Source organism: Pipra filicauda, unplaced genomic scaffold, assembly GCF_003945595.2.
Source record: "Pipra filicauda isolate LSUMZ 115617 unplaced genomic scaffold, ASM394559v2 scaffold129_size2064235_pilon, whole genome shotgun sequence".
Taxonomy (NCBI): Eukaryota; Metazoa; Chordata; class Aves; order Passeriformes; family Pipridae; genus Pipra; species Pipra filicauda.
Genome location: NW_024103762.1, coordinates 2,030,851 through 2,044,397, shown reverse-complemented (window position 1 = coordinate 2,044,397; position 13,547 = coordinate 2,030,851). Strand labels below are relative to the sequence as shown.

The 13,547-nt window shown below is 42.0% G+C and overlaps 1 protein-coding gene across 2 annotated transcripts in view; it reads left to right on the top strand.

The window, feature by feature from the left end:
• Positions 1-2,638: 2,638 nt before the first annotated feature.
• Positions 2,639-13,547, top strand: part of CYTH3 (cytohesin 3) — a 50,285-nt gene continuing 39,376 nt past the window's right edge. For both annotated transcript variants that reach the window (XM_027726236.2, XM_027726237.2), the window contains exon 1: positions 2,639-2,816. In XM_027726236.2, coding sequence (XP_027582037.1) covers positions 2,786-2,816 — 31 coding nt within the window. In that variant the 5' untranslated portion in view covers positions 2,639-2,785. The remainder of the gene's footprint in view (positions 2,817-13,547) is intronic.

Below are 13,547 nucleotides of genomic sequence, written 5' to 3'. Positions count from 1 at the left end.
ACCTCTTATTTAAGGATAGTGGTGTTGTTACTGTTGAATTACCAAGCACTAGGGAGGAGGAGTTCTGCTATGGTAGAACTGCTACAGCTACGACGTAGAACTGGGGCTGTAATTACTTGATTTTGCACAGTTTCAAAAAATCTATTCCTGACCTAGTTAGGTTTATAGCCAGACATGAGTTTTACTTTAAACACAGGAAAATGAGACAACAAGGTAAGAGGTTTGATCTTAAAAGTTTCTATGACATCTCACCTGAAGATTGAACAGCTTTGTCCAGGAAGCACCTTGTACACAGAACTAAGAGTTTTACACTTAGAACACTTGGAGGATCAGGCCCATGCAAAAGTAAGTCTATTTATAAGATACACAATATGAATGAAAATGTTTTAAGGAATATCTGCCATCATTTCAGAGACATACAGCCTTGAAGAGAACATTATAATTTCAACACTCTTTTGTACTATGTATCATTAATATGTCATCCCACTAAAACAGGGCTGGAAAGAACAGATTCTCCTTGAGAGGGTATTGAATGACATATATTTCAGAGTTACAACAGAGTAAGTACATATTCAGTAAGGCAAAATACTGAAAATTTAACTGTTTGTTCAAGTTAATAAGGAAGTTATAATAAAGAACATTTTCCTTATCTCATGGGTTTGGAATCGGCAGACATGATCTGGAATTGGATTTCACCATGAAGTTTCTATAAAACATCACAACTGATCACTCATAACCAGGACAGACATTTTTCCTATCTTGCTTCCATCACAAAATAATTTTAATCTTTGCTATGAATTTGGAGAATTTTAAAACTAGTATTGCTTCCATGAAGTCAACAGGAATTTTGCACTGAATGGGGTGGGAGGATGACTGTTCTTCACACCTCCCTCTCCTCTGCTACTAGAATTAGTGATGAAGCTATTTTTTATTTTGCATTAGAATTTTCCTTGTAGCAAATGTGTAAGGAGGGAGGGAGGGAGGGAAGAAGGGAAGGAGGAAAGAAGGAAGGAAGGAAGGAAGGAAGGAAGGAAGGAAAAAATGACACTGACAAACAGAAACAAGAAAATAAAGGAATATATTCTATATAAAGGTGTACACCAACACAAATTAAATGCAAGCAATCTGTGATCAATTATAAAATTATAATTTTTTTCATGAACCAGATTCCCCACTAATGTAAATTAACAATTTGCTCAGCGTACAAAAATATTCAAAGCCAGTCAGTTCATCAGCATTCACACTTATTTTACATCATCCTGTAGTTGCACTTTATGGACACACATTTAATAATAAATCTCTTACCAAGGTGATGCTGGTTTTATGTAATCATATCCTTTTTATAACTTACTAAACTTATAACGATATTTAATTTAAAATAGGAAAGTCAGAGGAGTATTTTAAAGGTTCGTGATGCTTACGATTTTTAGGTGAGGTAAAAACACTTTGTCACTGGAGCAGCTGTCAGAGCCAGACCTCCGCTCTCAGCACAATGGGCTGTAATAACCACCTATTAGCAGTGGTGTCAAGAGGTGAGTGTTCCTGACACGGCTTCCTCGACGGTGCTCTGTCCCATGCCAGCCTCCAAAAGGAAAATGAAAAACCCGATATTTTCCTGTTGGCTGACCCTTTCCTCCCACAGCTTCCCTTCTGAATAAAATTTTGACACAAACGGTTTAAAAAAAAATAATAAGAGGCGGTGCTAAGGAAGGAAGGAAGGAAGGAAGGAAGAGTGTCTGTGCCAGTACACTTTTGCTTACCTTTACAGACTTTGGAGGCTGCTGATATCCTGACTCCCATGGTAGGTAACTCACTGAAGATCTTTACTGAAGACTTGAAATATCCCACAGACACTTTGGCTCCTAGGGCAGTAAGGAGAGTCCTTTCTGTTATCTACAATGCTCACCGAGGCAAACCCCTGCACCGCATGTGGGGCACAGTCCCATTGACGTGCAAGGCTCTCCATGGCCCCTGTGGCAAGGGAAGCACCCAAGGTCCCTCCAGCACAGGACCCAAGAACAGGGAACAAGCAACAGTCAGCAAGAAAAGCCCAGAAACATGAGACGCGTGAGGCTCTTTTTCAGAGACTTCAAACCACCTTGTCTGCCCTCACTATGCTGCTTCAGGCCAACTCAGCCCTCACCTTCCACTCACCTCCCTCTCTCCCCCAAAAAGCCAGGTGGGTGTCTGCACGCATTTTCTGGCTCCCGCAGACCCCAAAACACGACCCCAACGGGCACGACCCCAACAGGTCCTCAGCGGCAGCCCCCGGGTCCCCCCGCTCCCGACCGCCCGGGCGACCCCCAACAGCCCGCGGGGAAGCCGCTTCAGGGGCCTGGGCGCTGCCAGGCCGCGCTGCGGGGCTCGCCGGGGAGGGAACACCGCACAGGTAGGCGGGAGGGAGGCTGGGCCGGGGCGCTGGGGGGGGTAACACAGCTCGGCGGTGGCCGCGACCCTGCGGTGGCGCGGAGGAGGCGGCGGCGGGGCTGGGCCGGGCCGGCTCCCCCTCCGCCCTCCGCCGTCACATGAGAGGGGCGGGCGGCTGGGCCGAGGCGGCGGCGGCTGCCGGGACTGAGGCAGGGCTGGGCGGGGAGGGACGGGGCAGAGCAGCGCGGCGGCGGAGCGCGGCGGAGGAGGAGAAGGAGAAGGAAAAGGAGGAGAAAAAGAAAGCGAAGGAGAAAGAGGAGGAGGAAGAGGAGCGGGAGTGGCCGCGAGGCGCCGAGCGAGCGGAACGATCCCCGGGCCTCGCTGATCGGCGGCGGAGCGCCCTGCCCGCGGTCCCAACATGGACGAAGAGGGCGGCGGAGGCGGCGGCGGTGAGTGCGGGGCTCTCGCGGGCGGTTCGCGGCCCCTCGCCGGGCGGCACAGGAAGGTGCCCCGCTCCCGGAGCCCCTGACAGCGGCTGTGGCCGCGGCCCCTCCCGCCGGGGCTGCCCCGTCCTGCCCGGCGCCCCCCGAGCGGAGCCGCTACATCGACCGGGCCACAATGGGGGCTCTGTGCCTCGCACCCGGCGGGGGCGCGGCGGGTCCGGGACCCGCTGCCCTGCCCTGCCCTGCCCTGCCCCGCCGCCCCCGGCAGTGCCCTGACAGCCCCGCGCCCTTTGCCTGCAGCTGCCCGTCCGCTGGGAGAGGGCAAGGGGGGAAATACAAAAAAACAAAAGTACGTGTCTGGCAGTGTACGAGCAGCGAAAAGAGTAATTAAGCCCTGCGAGGGCTCTGTTTGTGTGTGTCATCTTAATGGAGGCTCGGTGATAATCACGGGGTGGTTCAGCCAGTTTAAACGAGGTGAACTGTTTCCAGCGGCAGCGGCGTTAACCTTGCCAAGATACTACTTTTAGAAAATCGGGACTCTCATGTTGGGGAAGCTTTTATTTGTAATTTTTATCTTATTGGAGACCGGCTTGCGCGCTGTCCCAGTTTAAGGCGCTGCAGACGTGCCACACGCTTCCCTCCTTTAATTTATAATGGGTTCCGTGAGTGCGTGTGTAAAGCTGCTGCCTGAAATAACCAGTTCTTGTGTATCATCAGCGATAATGGTGGCTGAGCAGGAGCTGATCCTGCCCTGGGGCAGAGGGATCGACTGCATGGCCTGCCCTATATTCACTGTGTCTGTGGCTGTCTGTGCAGTGGTGGTACAGCATGAAGTGATGAGGGGATATCTTAAATAAAATGCTAAACAGGCTGCCTTTGAATGCATTGGCTGATCTCTAAATAGCTAAAGTAAGGGCTAAACCTCGTGTGATTATTAGTTGCACGGTACTTGCTAATTCCAAATATAATTACCCAGAACTCGGAAATCAAGTGGGTGTGGTGTTTGTTTTGACAACTTGAAGAAATAATGCTATGGTGAATCAGAAAAATAATTCTTCAAGCCGTCGTTTGGAAGTGTGGCCATTTCTCAGCAGGCATTTCTGCTTGTTTTGTCAGTGGTAGATTTAAATCCTGAAAAAAAATCTGAAAAAGGAAAACAGAAGACAAAACAAGCTAGTCCTGAAAAGTTATTGTTCAAAGCACTTGAACACTGTAATTGTAAAGAACAGAAAGCTCATTTAACTCAAAATATGTTATTTTCTCAGGATTATGGACTTGCATCTGTAGTTAAGGAAAATGAAAATGCTTGTTACTGGCACTAACCCTACGTGATACAGTACTTAATCACGTGCAAGATGTAAATTAGAAAGTGGACACATTGCTGAACCAATCTTTCATAAGGCGTTAAGCTTTTTAGAGTTGGATTTTCAGAGGAGGAAAAATACTCAGGACCTCGAGAGGAGTCGGTCTGTATTTAGCTGAAGGCTGGTTGTAGAGGTGAAGTCAGATTTGTACCTAGCATGCAAGTGAAACTATTATTTATAACTTCATACCACTTTAATAAACATGTTGCTTTTTTGGGTCAAATTACAGTGTAGTTTATGTTCACGCTTACTTGGCTTCGCTGTAAAACAGTTGCAGATTAGTAAGACTGGAAATTTTTTTTACAATTGGGGTATTTGACGTTTTACACTGACTTCTTGTGAGTATTGCGCTTTTTTTTGAATAGAGATCCAGTCTCGCTTTTCCTTATGGATTGCTGTCAGTTTGGAACATCAGGATCAGTTAGGTCATTTCCAGCTAATGCATTAATATTTTGAATTGCAAGTTGTTTTGTTTGGGTTTTTTTTCCTTTTTTTTTTTTTCTTTCTTTAATAATAGAGTCGGAAAGTGTGGATTTGACAGCCAGTTTTATAACCCTTTATTACTGCTGGGTAGTGAGGCGTGTGATACCTCAGCAATGAGACTCCCTTGGGAGTCTGACCAGGGCAATCCAGTGTTTTGAACCTCAGCAGAACATTCTAAATCCTCACAAAATTAACATTGTTGAGTGGGAAACGCTTAGAGATAAGCATATTGCTGTGTACAGGTACTTTAGGAAGTATGTAAAATTATTTGAGGACTGCACAGAGTCACCCTAATTAGAGACTCGAACTAGATAAGCATGTAAATATCTAGGACATTAAACTGTGATTCAGGAGGTAAGCTGCTATTCCCAGTTCAGCTCTGCCTGTTGCCCTGCTCTTCAGTTTAATTTGCATCTGATGCTTCAGTTCCCTTATTTGTCAAATGGGGTCAGTTGTTTTACCACCTCTGATAAAAGCTGTGAATGAAAACAGAGCTGTGTAACGTTAGAATTTATTATTTTAGAAGCACTTGATGGAACAGAAATGTTAATTAAGGGAATTGTTCACAACTCCTCTTTCTCTTTTGTATGTGGAGCCCTAAACAGGGCCGTGTATTTATATTATACAATCCACTTACGCACAAGCCTCCCATTGATTCCAGCAGAGGCTCTGTGCATGGATTATTGATGTGATATGATCCGAGTCAGTTGGTGTTTGGCTCAACTTTCTTTTGTGTTCTGATTAAAATATCTCTGTGGTTCACTTAATCCAGGAAATTTCTCCTCCTCCCCCTCCTCACTTGCTTTAAAACCACATCTTGTGTGATTTGACCAAGGCTTTTCTTGCGGGCTCACAGTGAGGTGGTGGTGGTACCAGTGACCCGCCATCCTCGCCTTCAATGGTGCTGTTGGCAGCCTGTGGAAGGTCAAAATGTATAAACAGTGCTGGAGGCCCAGGATAGTACTTTTGTTTGTTTTCTGAATTCGATTCTAGTCATGCAGCAGCTTTCTTGTCCCCCATATTCAATCCCATGCCTTCCCTCTTGGAAAAGACTGCGGGATTGGGTACTTACCAACTTCTGTATGTTTGTTTTAAGCTGCCTCTACAAAGGGCTCTAAACAGACATGCCAGAAGGTTAAAATCCTGCTTCTACTTGACAAATAGACCAAATTGCAGCACTAATTAGGGCATTGAGGTTTCCCTATGTTCCCCAAACTCTGTGCTTTGTTTCTGAATGTCGAAGCTTTTCTGGGACAGAGCAGTTCAGTTGCCAAGCTCTGCTGGTTGCTGGCTGTTCTTGCCAGTGCTGGTGCCAGGTAACACGTTGGGTCTGTTGTGTGGACAGAATGTAGACACCCGTTCACGAGACAGAGAGACCAGATCGTCTCACAGAGGACTCAGGAGAGCGGGTTTGCTGCCAAACCAGATTTAGCAGGGTCACTTCTGTTCTGCTGCAGGGCAAAGATTACCTATTTATAGGTAAAAGTTGTTAAATGTAACAAACACCCCAGATTTTTCTTAGAAAAAATGTCTTTAAATTGAATACATATATATATTTATACTTTAGACATGAACAGCCTCATCTTTTCACATTGTAATATCTTCCAAAGGTAGACATTAAAGATAGGAGAGGCCACGTGGCCTCCTCATGGTTATAGACATTTGCTTTGCATTTAAGACTAATTCTCCATGTTTTCTTCTTTTATAAGTTTCTTTTATTATAAACAAATGTGTTTTAACACAGAAGAACGTTAAATATGTTTCAATCCCTACTCATCAAAGTGGATAACTTGTACCAGTAGTTTTAAATAAAAGTTGTCCCAAAAGTCCTTTAGAGGAGGGCTTGTTGTTTTAAATAGCACTGTAGGGAAATGCCAAGAATATAAAACACCTGAGTGTTAAAGTAACCACTTGGCTTGGTTCTAGGGAAAGAAAAAGAGCAGATACAGAGATGGAACACAAAAAACTAAATGACATAAGTAGACTTTTACCAGCTAGCAGAGCTTCATGCTAAGTCTCTTTTTGCTAAATAAATATTTCTTCATGCTAAACTAGTCTCATATTTGTATGGCTTCCCTGTCAGGTCAGTAGGCTCCTCATTTTTAGCCCCAAACCATTTAATCTGTTACCACTGCAGTAAAAAGTGTCATAATAAAATATTAATAATTACACCGTAAATATTAGTTATTTTTGGTGGTATCAGAAAATAGGCTTGTTAATTGCAGTAACACATTAAGTTTTTCTCAGCCTAATGTTCGATATTTTTAGCTCTGACTTGGAAGAAAACATGAAATTTTTGCAGAAAGAATTTCCAGAAGTCTTTGGTTGCCAAACTCGATGGATTGTTATATAATGGTATTTGGTAACGTGCTCGGCAATGGAAGCACGCCGTGGATTTAGGGGAGCAGTGTGCCCGTAACAGCATCTGTCTGTACTGGTACAGCTGGGAAAGAAAGCTGTAGGATTTACTTACAGGAACAGAGTGTATTTTGCAGAACAATGTCTGGGAGTTGTAGTAATAGCCTCGTGAAAGTGGGTTCCCCATGGGCCACTGTTACCAAATGGATATTGCAATCTTTTAATATCGCTGGAGCTGTAAGAGCTTTCACCAGTGGAAGGGCTGCAGAAGGTGAGGCAACATACTGTTTTTCAAGATATAATCTACAGCTCACGTGCAATTTCTCATCATATTTATTGCTTCCCCTTCTTTTTTTTATGGGATTTTGAACAATTTTTCAAGGAAAAATGAAAAAAAAACCCTTGGCTTTCCTCCAGTTTCTTCTTTTTACAAGGGTGTGTAGTGTTAGGACAAGGGGTAACGGTGTTAAACTGAAAGAGGGTAGTTTTAGATTAGCTTTTAGGAAGGCATTCTTCACTATGAGGGTGGTGAGACCCTGGCCCAGATTTCCCAGAGAAGCTGTGGATGTCCCATCGCTGGGAGCGTTCGAGGCCAGGTTGGACGGGGCTTGGAGCAACCTGGTCTAGTGGAAGGTGTCCCTGCCCATGACAGGGGGTTGGAACGAGATGAGCTCTTAGGTCCCTTCCAACTCAAACCTTTCTCTGACTCTATGATTGTACTTGCCATCTTTTTTCTGATAAGTCTCTGCTTTCCTCTTGTAACAAAAAGGTTTTAAAAGCTTTCAAGTGTTTTACTTAAACTGTAGCTCTGTCTCACCTGCTGCTATCTTTTGCTCCCTTCTTTTCCCTTCCCAATACAAGCATGCTTTAGTCTGATTCTTCTTATATGCCGTCTTTGGCCCCAAGATCAAAATTTAAACTACCTCTGCATCTCTTTTCCTGTTGAAAGGCATCGAATGAGCTGTTGGCAGGCAGTGTCTGAAGAGCATCTCCTCCAGGTTCACCCTAGGTCCTCTCCACACTTGTCCTGACCCCTTGTACTCGGTACATTCCCTTCCTCCTCTTTGTCCTGCCAGCTGCCACTAGTACTGTTTACTATACTTTTCTTTTTGAAATCTTGCTTTTTTTTTTTTGGCTTCTTTGTATGTTCTGTCCTCCCCCTCACGTCTTGTTATTCGCTTTTTCACTCGGAAGATGATGTTTCTACTTCCAACTTTGTTTTGTGAAGATTTGCAGGACTCTGTGCTTGGTTTGACACTCTCTTCCGTTCTGCATCTTGTTTCTGGAAAATCAAATTTTGCAAATAAAAATGGAACTATCGTATTTAAAAGGATGACTCACAGCAAATACTCTGTGCTCTGGATCCAGTGCCATCTGTCCCAGCTAAAATGTTGGCTTGTTTGACATCTTAAGATTGCACAATTGTCATCTTAAGCCTAATGAATCTAAAACAGAGCTCTTAATGTTGTTTCCACCCACTTGCTCTCTTTGATGTCTGTGGACACACGCTGACATCCCGAGTGGTTATTGACAAGTAAACAGCGAGACTTTGTAATTTATTGTTTCTTAAAAAATAATCTGTAGAGAAGTTGTAATAAATATGGCAGCGAAAGGGCCATGCAAAAGTATCAAAATGCTTTATTGTCTCAAAGGTGTGAAATACATTATGTTCTCCTATGCAATATCAATTTTCCTGTTTAAATGCACAAATAGGTTTAATCTGGTTGTGGGATTTTCTGTGTGAAGATGTGTGACATTTTCTGTAGACTTCTGCATGGGACTACCCAGCCTGTGGGTTAGTGTTTTGTGATGATTGAATGGACCTGTATAGATTTTTTTTCTTCCTTTTTAAAGACAAGTGATAGTTAATGATGTCTTCTTCACTTTGTCTCTCTGTAGTACCTAAGCACGTATGAAAGGATTGCACCAATTTCAGTGAAGAGTTTGGATATAATGACCATGTGCTTCCTTCACAGAGGATAAAAATAAGTCCTTAGCAGCTGGTTTATTAGGAAAACCTGTCAACATACAGAACTGTGAGATGAGGATGCCAGGGGAGTGAAGAACACGTCATGTTTTACTCAAGTTCTACAGAAGTGAAAGAGAAATGGTGGGAACAGACGTAATGTTGGCATTTGTGACTTCTTCACTGGGCATTCTTTTAAAGCAATATGTTGTACAGGAAAGGTATATGAATTAGGTAGTAAAAGTCTATTTATTTATGCCATTTGTATAACTTTTAACATCTATCAAATTGTTTTAAATTGCATATGACTTCCTTCTTTTAATTTCAACAATTTCATGGGAAAACTTAGTATTGCAAATCTTTTGGACAGCACTATTTCCTTTTAGTGGGATAGACACACAAAATCCACTAGAAAACCATGTGTTTTGTGGTCCTTTGAGATTTGCCTGAAGAAGGAAATGGCTTGACCTATTTGGTTGCTATGAAGTAAAAACATTCTTGTTCTCTCTCTCCTTTTTTTTTTTGGTGAACATCTGTGTCACATTTATTTCATTACTTTCTGAGGTTCTTTAAGCACATTATTTGGTAATATGAAGTTTTATTTAAGGAAAATAAAGTGGTGTGTAGCTGCTTCCACAATTTCATTCAAGTTCTGATATTTGCTTACACACAGGTATAAGTGGGTTTCCAGTGAAAGTTGACATGTTGAAAGGCAAACATTATGTAGTATTTCCTGGGAAGAAAGTGTTTGAAAATTCTGTAGGATCTCATGGAGTTAACAGGAAGTGTTGCGTGCTGGAAACTTGTGAAATCTAAATCAGGATCTCATCTAGGATTTGGAGTACTGAAGATCTTTGATCTAATTTTTCAACAGGTTGGGCTTCTTAGCGTGGTTTTACTAATTAGCCTCATTTTCAGCTGTTTATTCTAAAATGAAGTAGTTACCTTATGCCAAGTGTATGGAAGAACTGAAGCTGATGCTGTTATTTAGCAATCCAAAGGAAATTATCCCAATGAGGACAGAGTTTGCTGATTCTGCTAATAACTCTTCTGAATTCCACAAGAAAATTCTTCAATGAGAATCGAGCATCAGTCCATTTGCGAGAGTTGAATCTGAATTCAGGTCTGGCTTTTGCTGCCTTTTCCAAGGGCTCAGCTGAATTTTGAGGAGCTGCTGCTGTTCTTTGCAGATCCAGGTCCCTAACACAAAAGGAGAAACCAGTGCTGATTTTTAGACAAAATACGTTGAATTTCTTACCAAAGCAAAAAAACTGTGTGAAAAGGATGGAACACAAGTCTGCTGACTCTGGGGGTATGGAAGAGGCTAATGATAAACGTGGGAATTCATTTTAGTGGCTCTTCTATCCAGCTCCCAGTTCTCACCGAGCTTGTAGGAATATTTACTCCTCAGTCAAATGAGATTGAAATCGAGCGCTGCACAAGGTGCACGTTGGCAGAAGGAGTTGATGGGTAGGAAAAGAAATGTGTCCAGTCTCTCTTGTGCTCACTCTCGTTCTCACACACACATGTGCACAAAAAAAGACTGAAAAATTAGCATATTCAAGTAAGGGAACTGCCTCATACTGTTTTCTCTAAGGGAACTGTGAGATGTAATCATTTAATGAGTCACCTCTACATTTTTATACAACCACCTCGTTAATACGCCGGGTATTAATTAATTAACTTCTAGAATGGAGACTTTTTTAAATTTTTGGTTTTAATATCTGATTTATACTGGAGAATACCATTCATGCTGTTTTCTTGTTGAATTCCAAGTATTCAGGAGTCTTATTTGCTGTTACATTTTTGCTTTCATGTACTGTAGATATTATGTTCCTTAATAAGGTCCTTGTTTAGCTCACAAGCAATGTTGTCTGGAGGGTCAAATTCTGACATAAACAGATCCCATTGCCTTACTACAAGAGAGGGGGAATTGTCAAAAGGGACATTTGTAGTTGCATTGGCTATTATAAAATAAGGAATTATGGTTGCTTGAAGCAGTATTTCAGTATATTCAGGAGTCAGATTCCAAATACTCTTTTTTTTTGTTTGTTTCTTACTCATGGAAGTTTGGACTAATGAACTTCCTGCCCCGTCATTCTGTTGCACCAAGGAGGAATTTTCCCACCAGGCTGTGTACTCCGGCTACAGCTCTGGCCACTTGCAAATGCAATTTTTGAATTTGTAAAGCTGCTGCATGGTTTTGTCTCAGTGTCTTGCAACTGGTCAGCCAGGGGATGTGGAGGAAAGTTTTCACAGGAAGCTGAGGTTAAACCAAAGCGGTTGTGCGAAGAGATTGTGGCTCTGTCAAGGAAGAATTCCATTCCTTGGGAGGAACTTTGCAAGTTAAATGCATTCTCTGACCACTGAACTCCTAATGTATACAGGGCAGGGGCTTGGTCCTGTGGAGGACCATTCTCAGTCTTTCTTGAGAAGACCAGAAGGACCTGACCCCTCTCTTGTACATGTCCAGTGCTCCACTGGTTCCAGTTGCCCACTCAGGAGCTGCTGTGTGCAAACTGTGTGCAGTGATGGCCCATTATAACAGATCTGTGAATTGATCTCTGGAATTCATTGCGTGGGGTAGGTGAATGTGCATCTCTGTATTGTTTTGTGGTTCTCTCTTTGTTTTTCTTATTTTTGGATCTACTTTTTAATTTTTTTTTTATTTTCTTTTAACTGAAAGGGTTCTGCTTGGACCCACCCAAAACAAGCCCTTAATATTTCAGGAGTACACCTTCAAGAGCCTCTGTCAGGCTGAAGTAATCCTTGGTTTAGTCTTGTATTTTGTAACCCCAGTATATACTAACAGGGGAAGACTCATTTTCCATGTAGTATATGTCATGTAAATGCCTAAATGGGTAGTCCATATTATGGCAGTATGTGTTTATAGACTCAGAAGTAACTGTTTTATTTTGTAGAACTTTATTATGATTTAACTTGCTCTTCTGCAAGTCAGTCTTGACCTACTGTACACTTTTAGTTATTAAAATTATCGTATCATGTAGTTCCAACATTTTAAAACATCATCCAACATTCATCTGGGAACAAGGAGAATATGTGTGCTTATTTTCCCACCATCTCTTATCATTTGTGCTGCTATTCCTGAATTGCAGTTTGTGTAGAAACGTATTTCCTCAGTGGAAGTTGAAACTGGTAGCCAAGGTTAGTCAGAGTTTAGGGAAGTGGCTGTTGTGTCTAAGGAAACATTTACAGTCACAGAAGGGAGAGATTAAAAGGTTTCAGGTATGGGACTGGTTTATTTGTGTAGGTGTTGCTGGTTAATTCTGTGAGCTGGGAATCTCAGGCTGGGTCCTAAGCCTGTCTTGTGTGTATTATGTGAGGTCAACCTTTGTGGGCAGCTGGTGACATTTCAGTTTGCTGTACATGTTTTAACAAGGACAGATAAATAGAGCATATGGAGTTGATTATTTTTTTGGCTATAGGAAGTGGATTTTTGTGCATTAAATATAGTAACTTTCTTATTTCAAGTATCTGAGAGGAAGCTTCCCCCCACCCAGTGATTTAAAAAAAAAAATCAGAACACATGTAACTTTCTTCACTCTCATTTTGTGCAATGTAAGCTGGAAAGACTGCAATGTTTAGTCTTGGTCTTGTACCAATAAATGACATAGTATCACATGAATGTTCTAAAAGATTAGGTGATATTTTATAAGAGCAAACATAAAAAGAAGACTAGTAGAAGTCCTTCCGCTGTGAATTCGCTGATATTCAAATTATAGAGAGTGTGTGTTGTTATTGTTCTTATTTTACTGGAAACTTATTTATTTTGCTTTTGTGTCTTCTACCTGTGTAGTAAGCCTGAATAAAACCCCATGTGTTATGAAGGGGAAAGGTTGGGTGAAATTGGTAATCCAAATTAAATACAAATAATACTCTCAAGTTTATGGAGCCTGTGGGTGGGTGGACTTGGCAGATCTATCCATTGTGGTATGTTAGACTTGAAAGAGCATATGGAGATGATTATTTTCTGGCATTTTGTAGTAAAGGTTTTCGAAGAAGGAAGTTTTAAATTTTTTTTTTTTTTTTGAAAAGAGGTGAAAAATAGGAAGAATAACATCAGTTTGCATTGAGCAGTAAAATAGTTTGTTGTAGTAGCATATGGAAAAACAATTTATTCAAAGGTGTAAGCTGCTAAAAGAAATTCTCCTACTGTTTTGCTATTGGCTCTCTTGTTTTCTGAAGGCAGCCAAAGATCCTGTGCAGCTGGGACTAATACAGGATCCAGCTGTAACTTTTTTTATTGTTGTTCAGATGTCCGGTGATGGTCAGATCTAACTTATTGTGTGGAAATTCAGTAAAGGAAAAGGGTAGGGTGGGAAAAAAGTGACTCTCCATAAAAATATTCCAGTAAAAGCAACAGGAACTAGGAGTATCCATTTCAGAACTCTGCCATAAATCCCATCCTGAAACACTTAAACGCCTTCAGATTTTGCTGTAGACTTTAAGTCATCTGAGAGTTGTTGGTTTATTTTTTAAACAGCAATGAAGTTGGCTGGTTAGAGTGGGAAGGTGGCTGTTCTTTGAAATGATTTAATGGAAGAA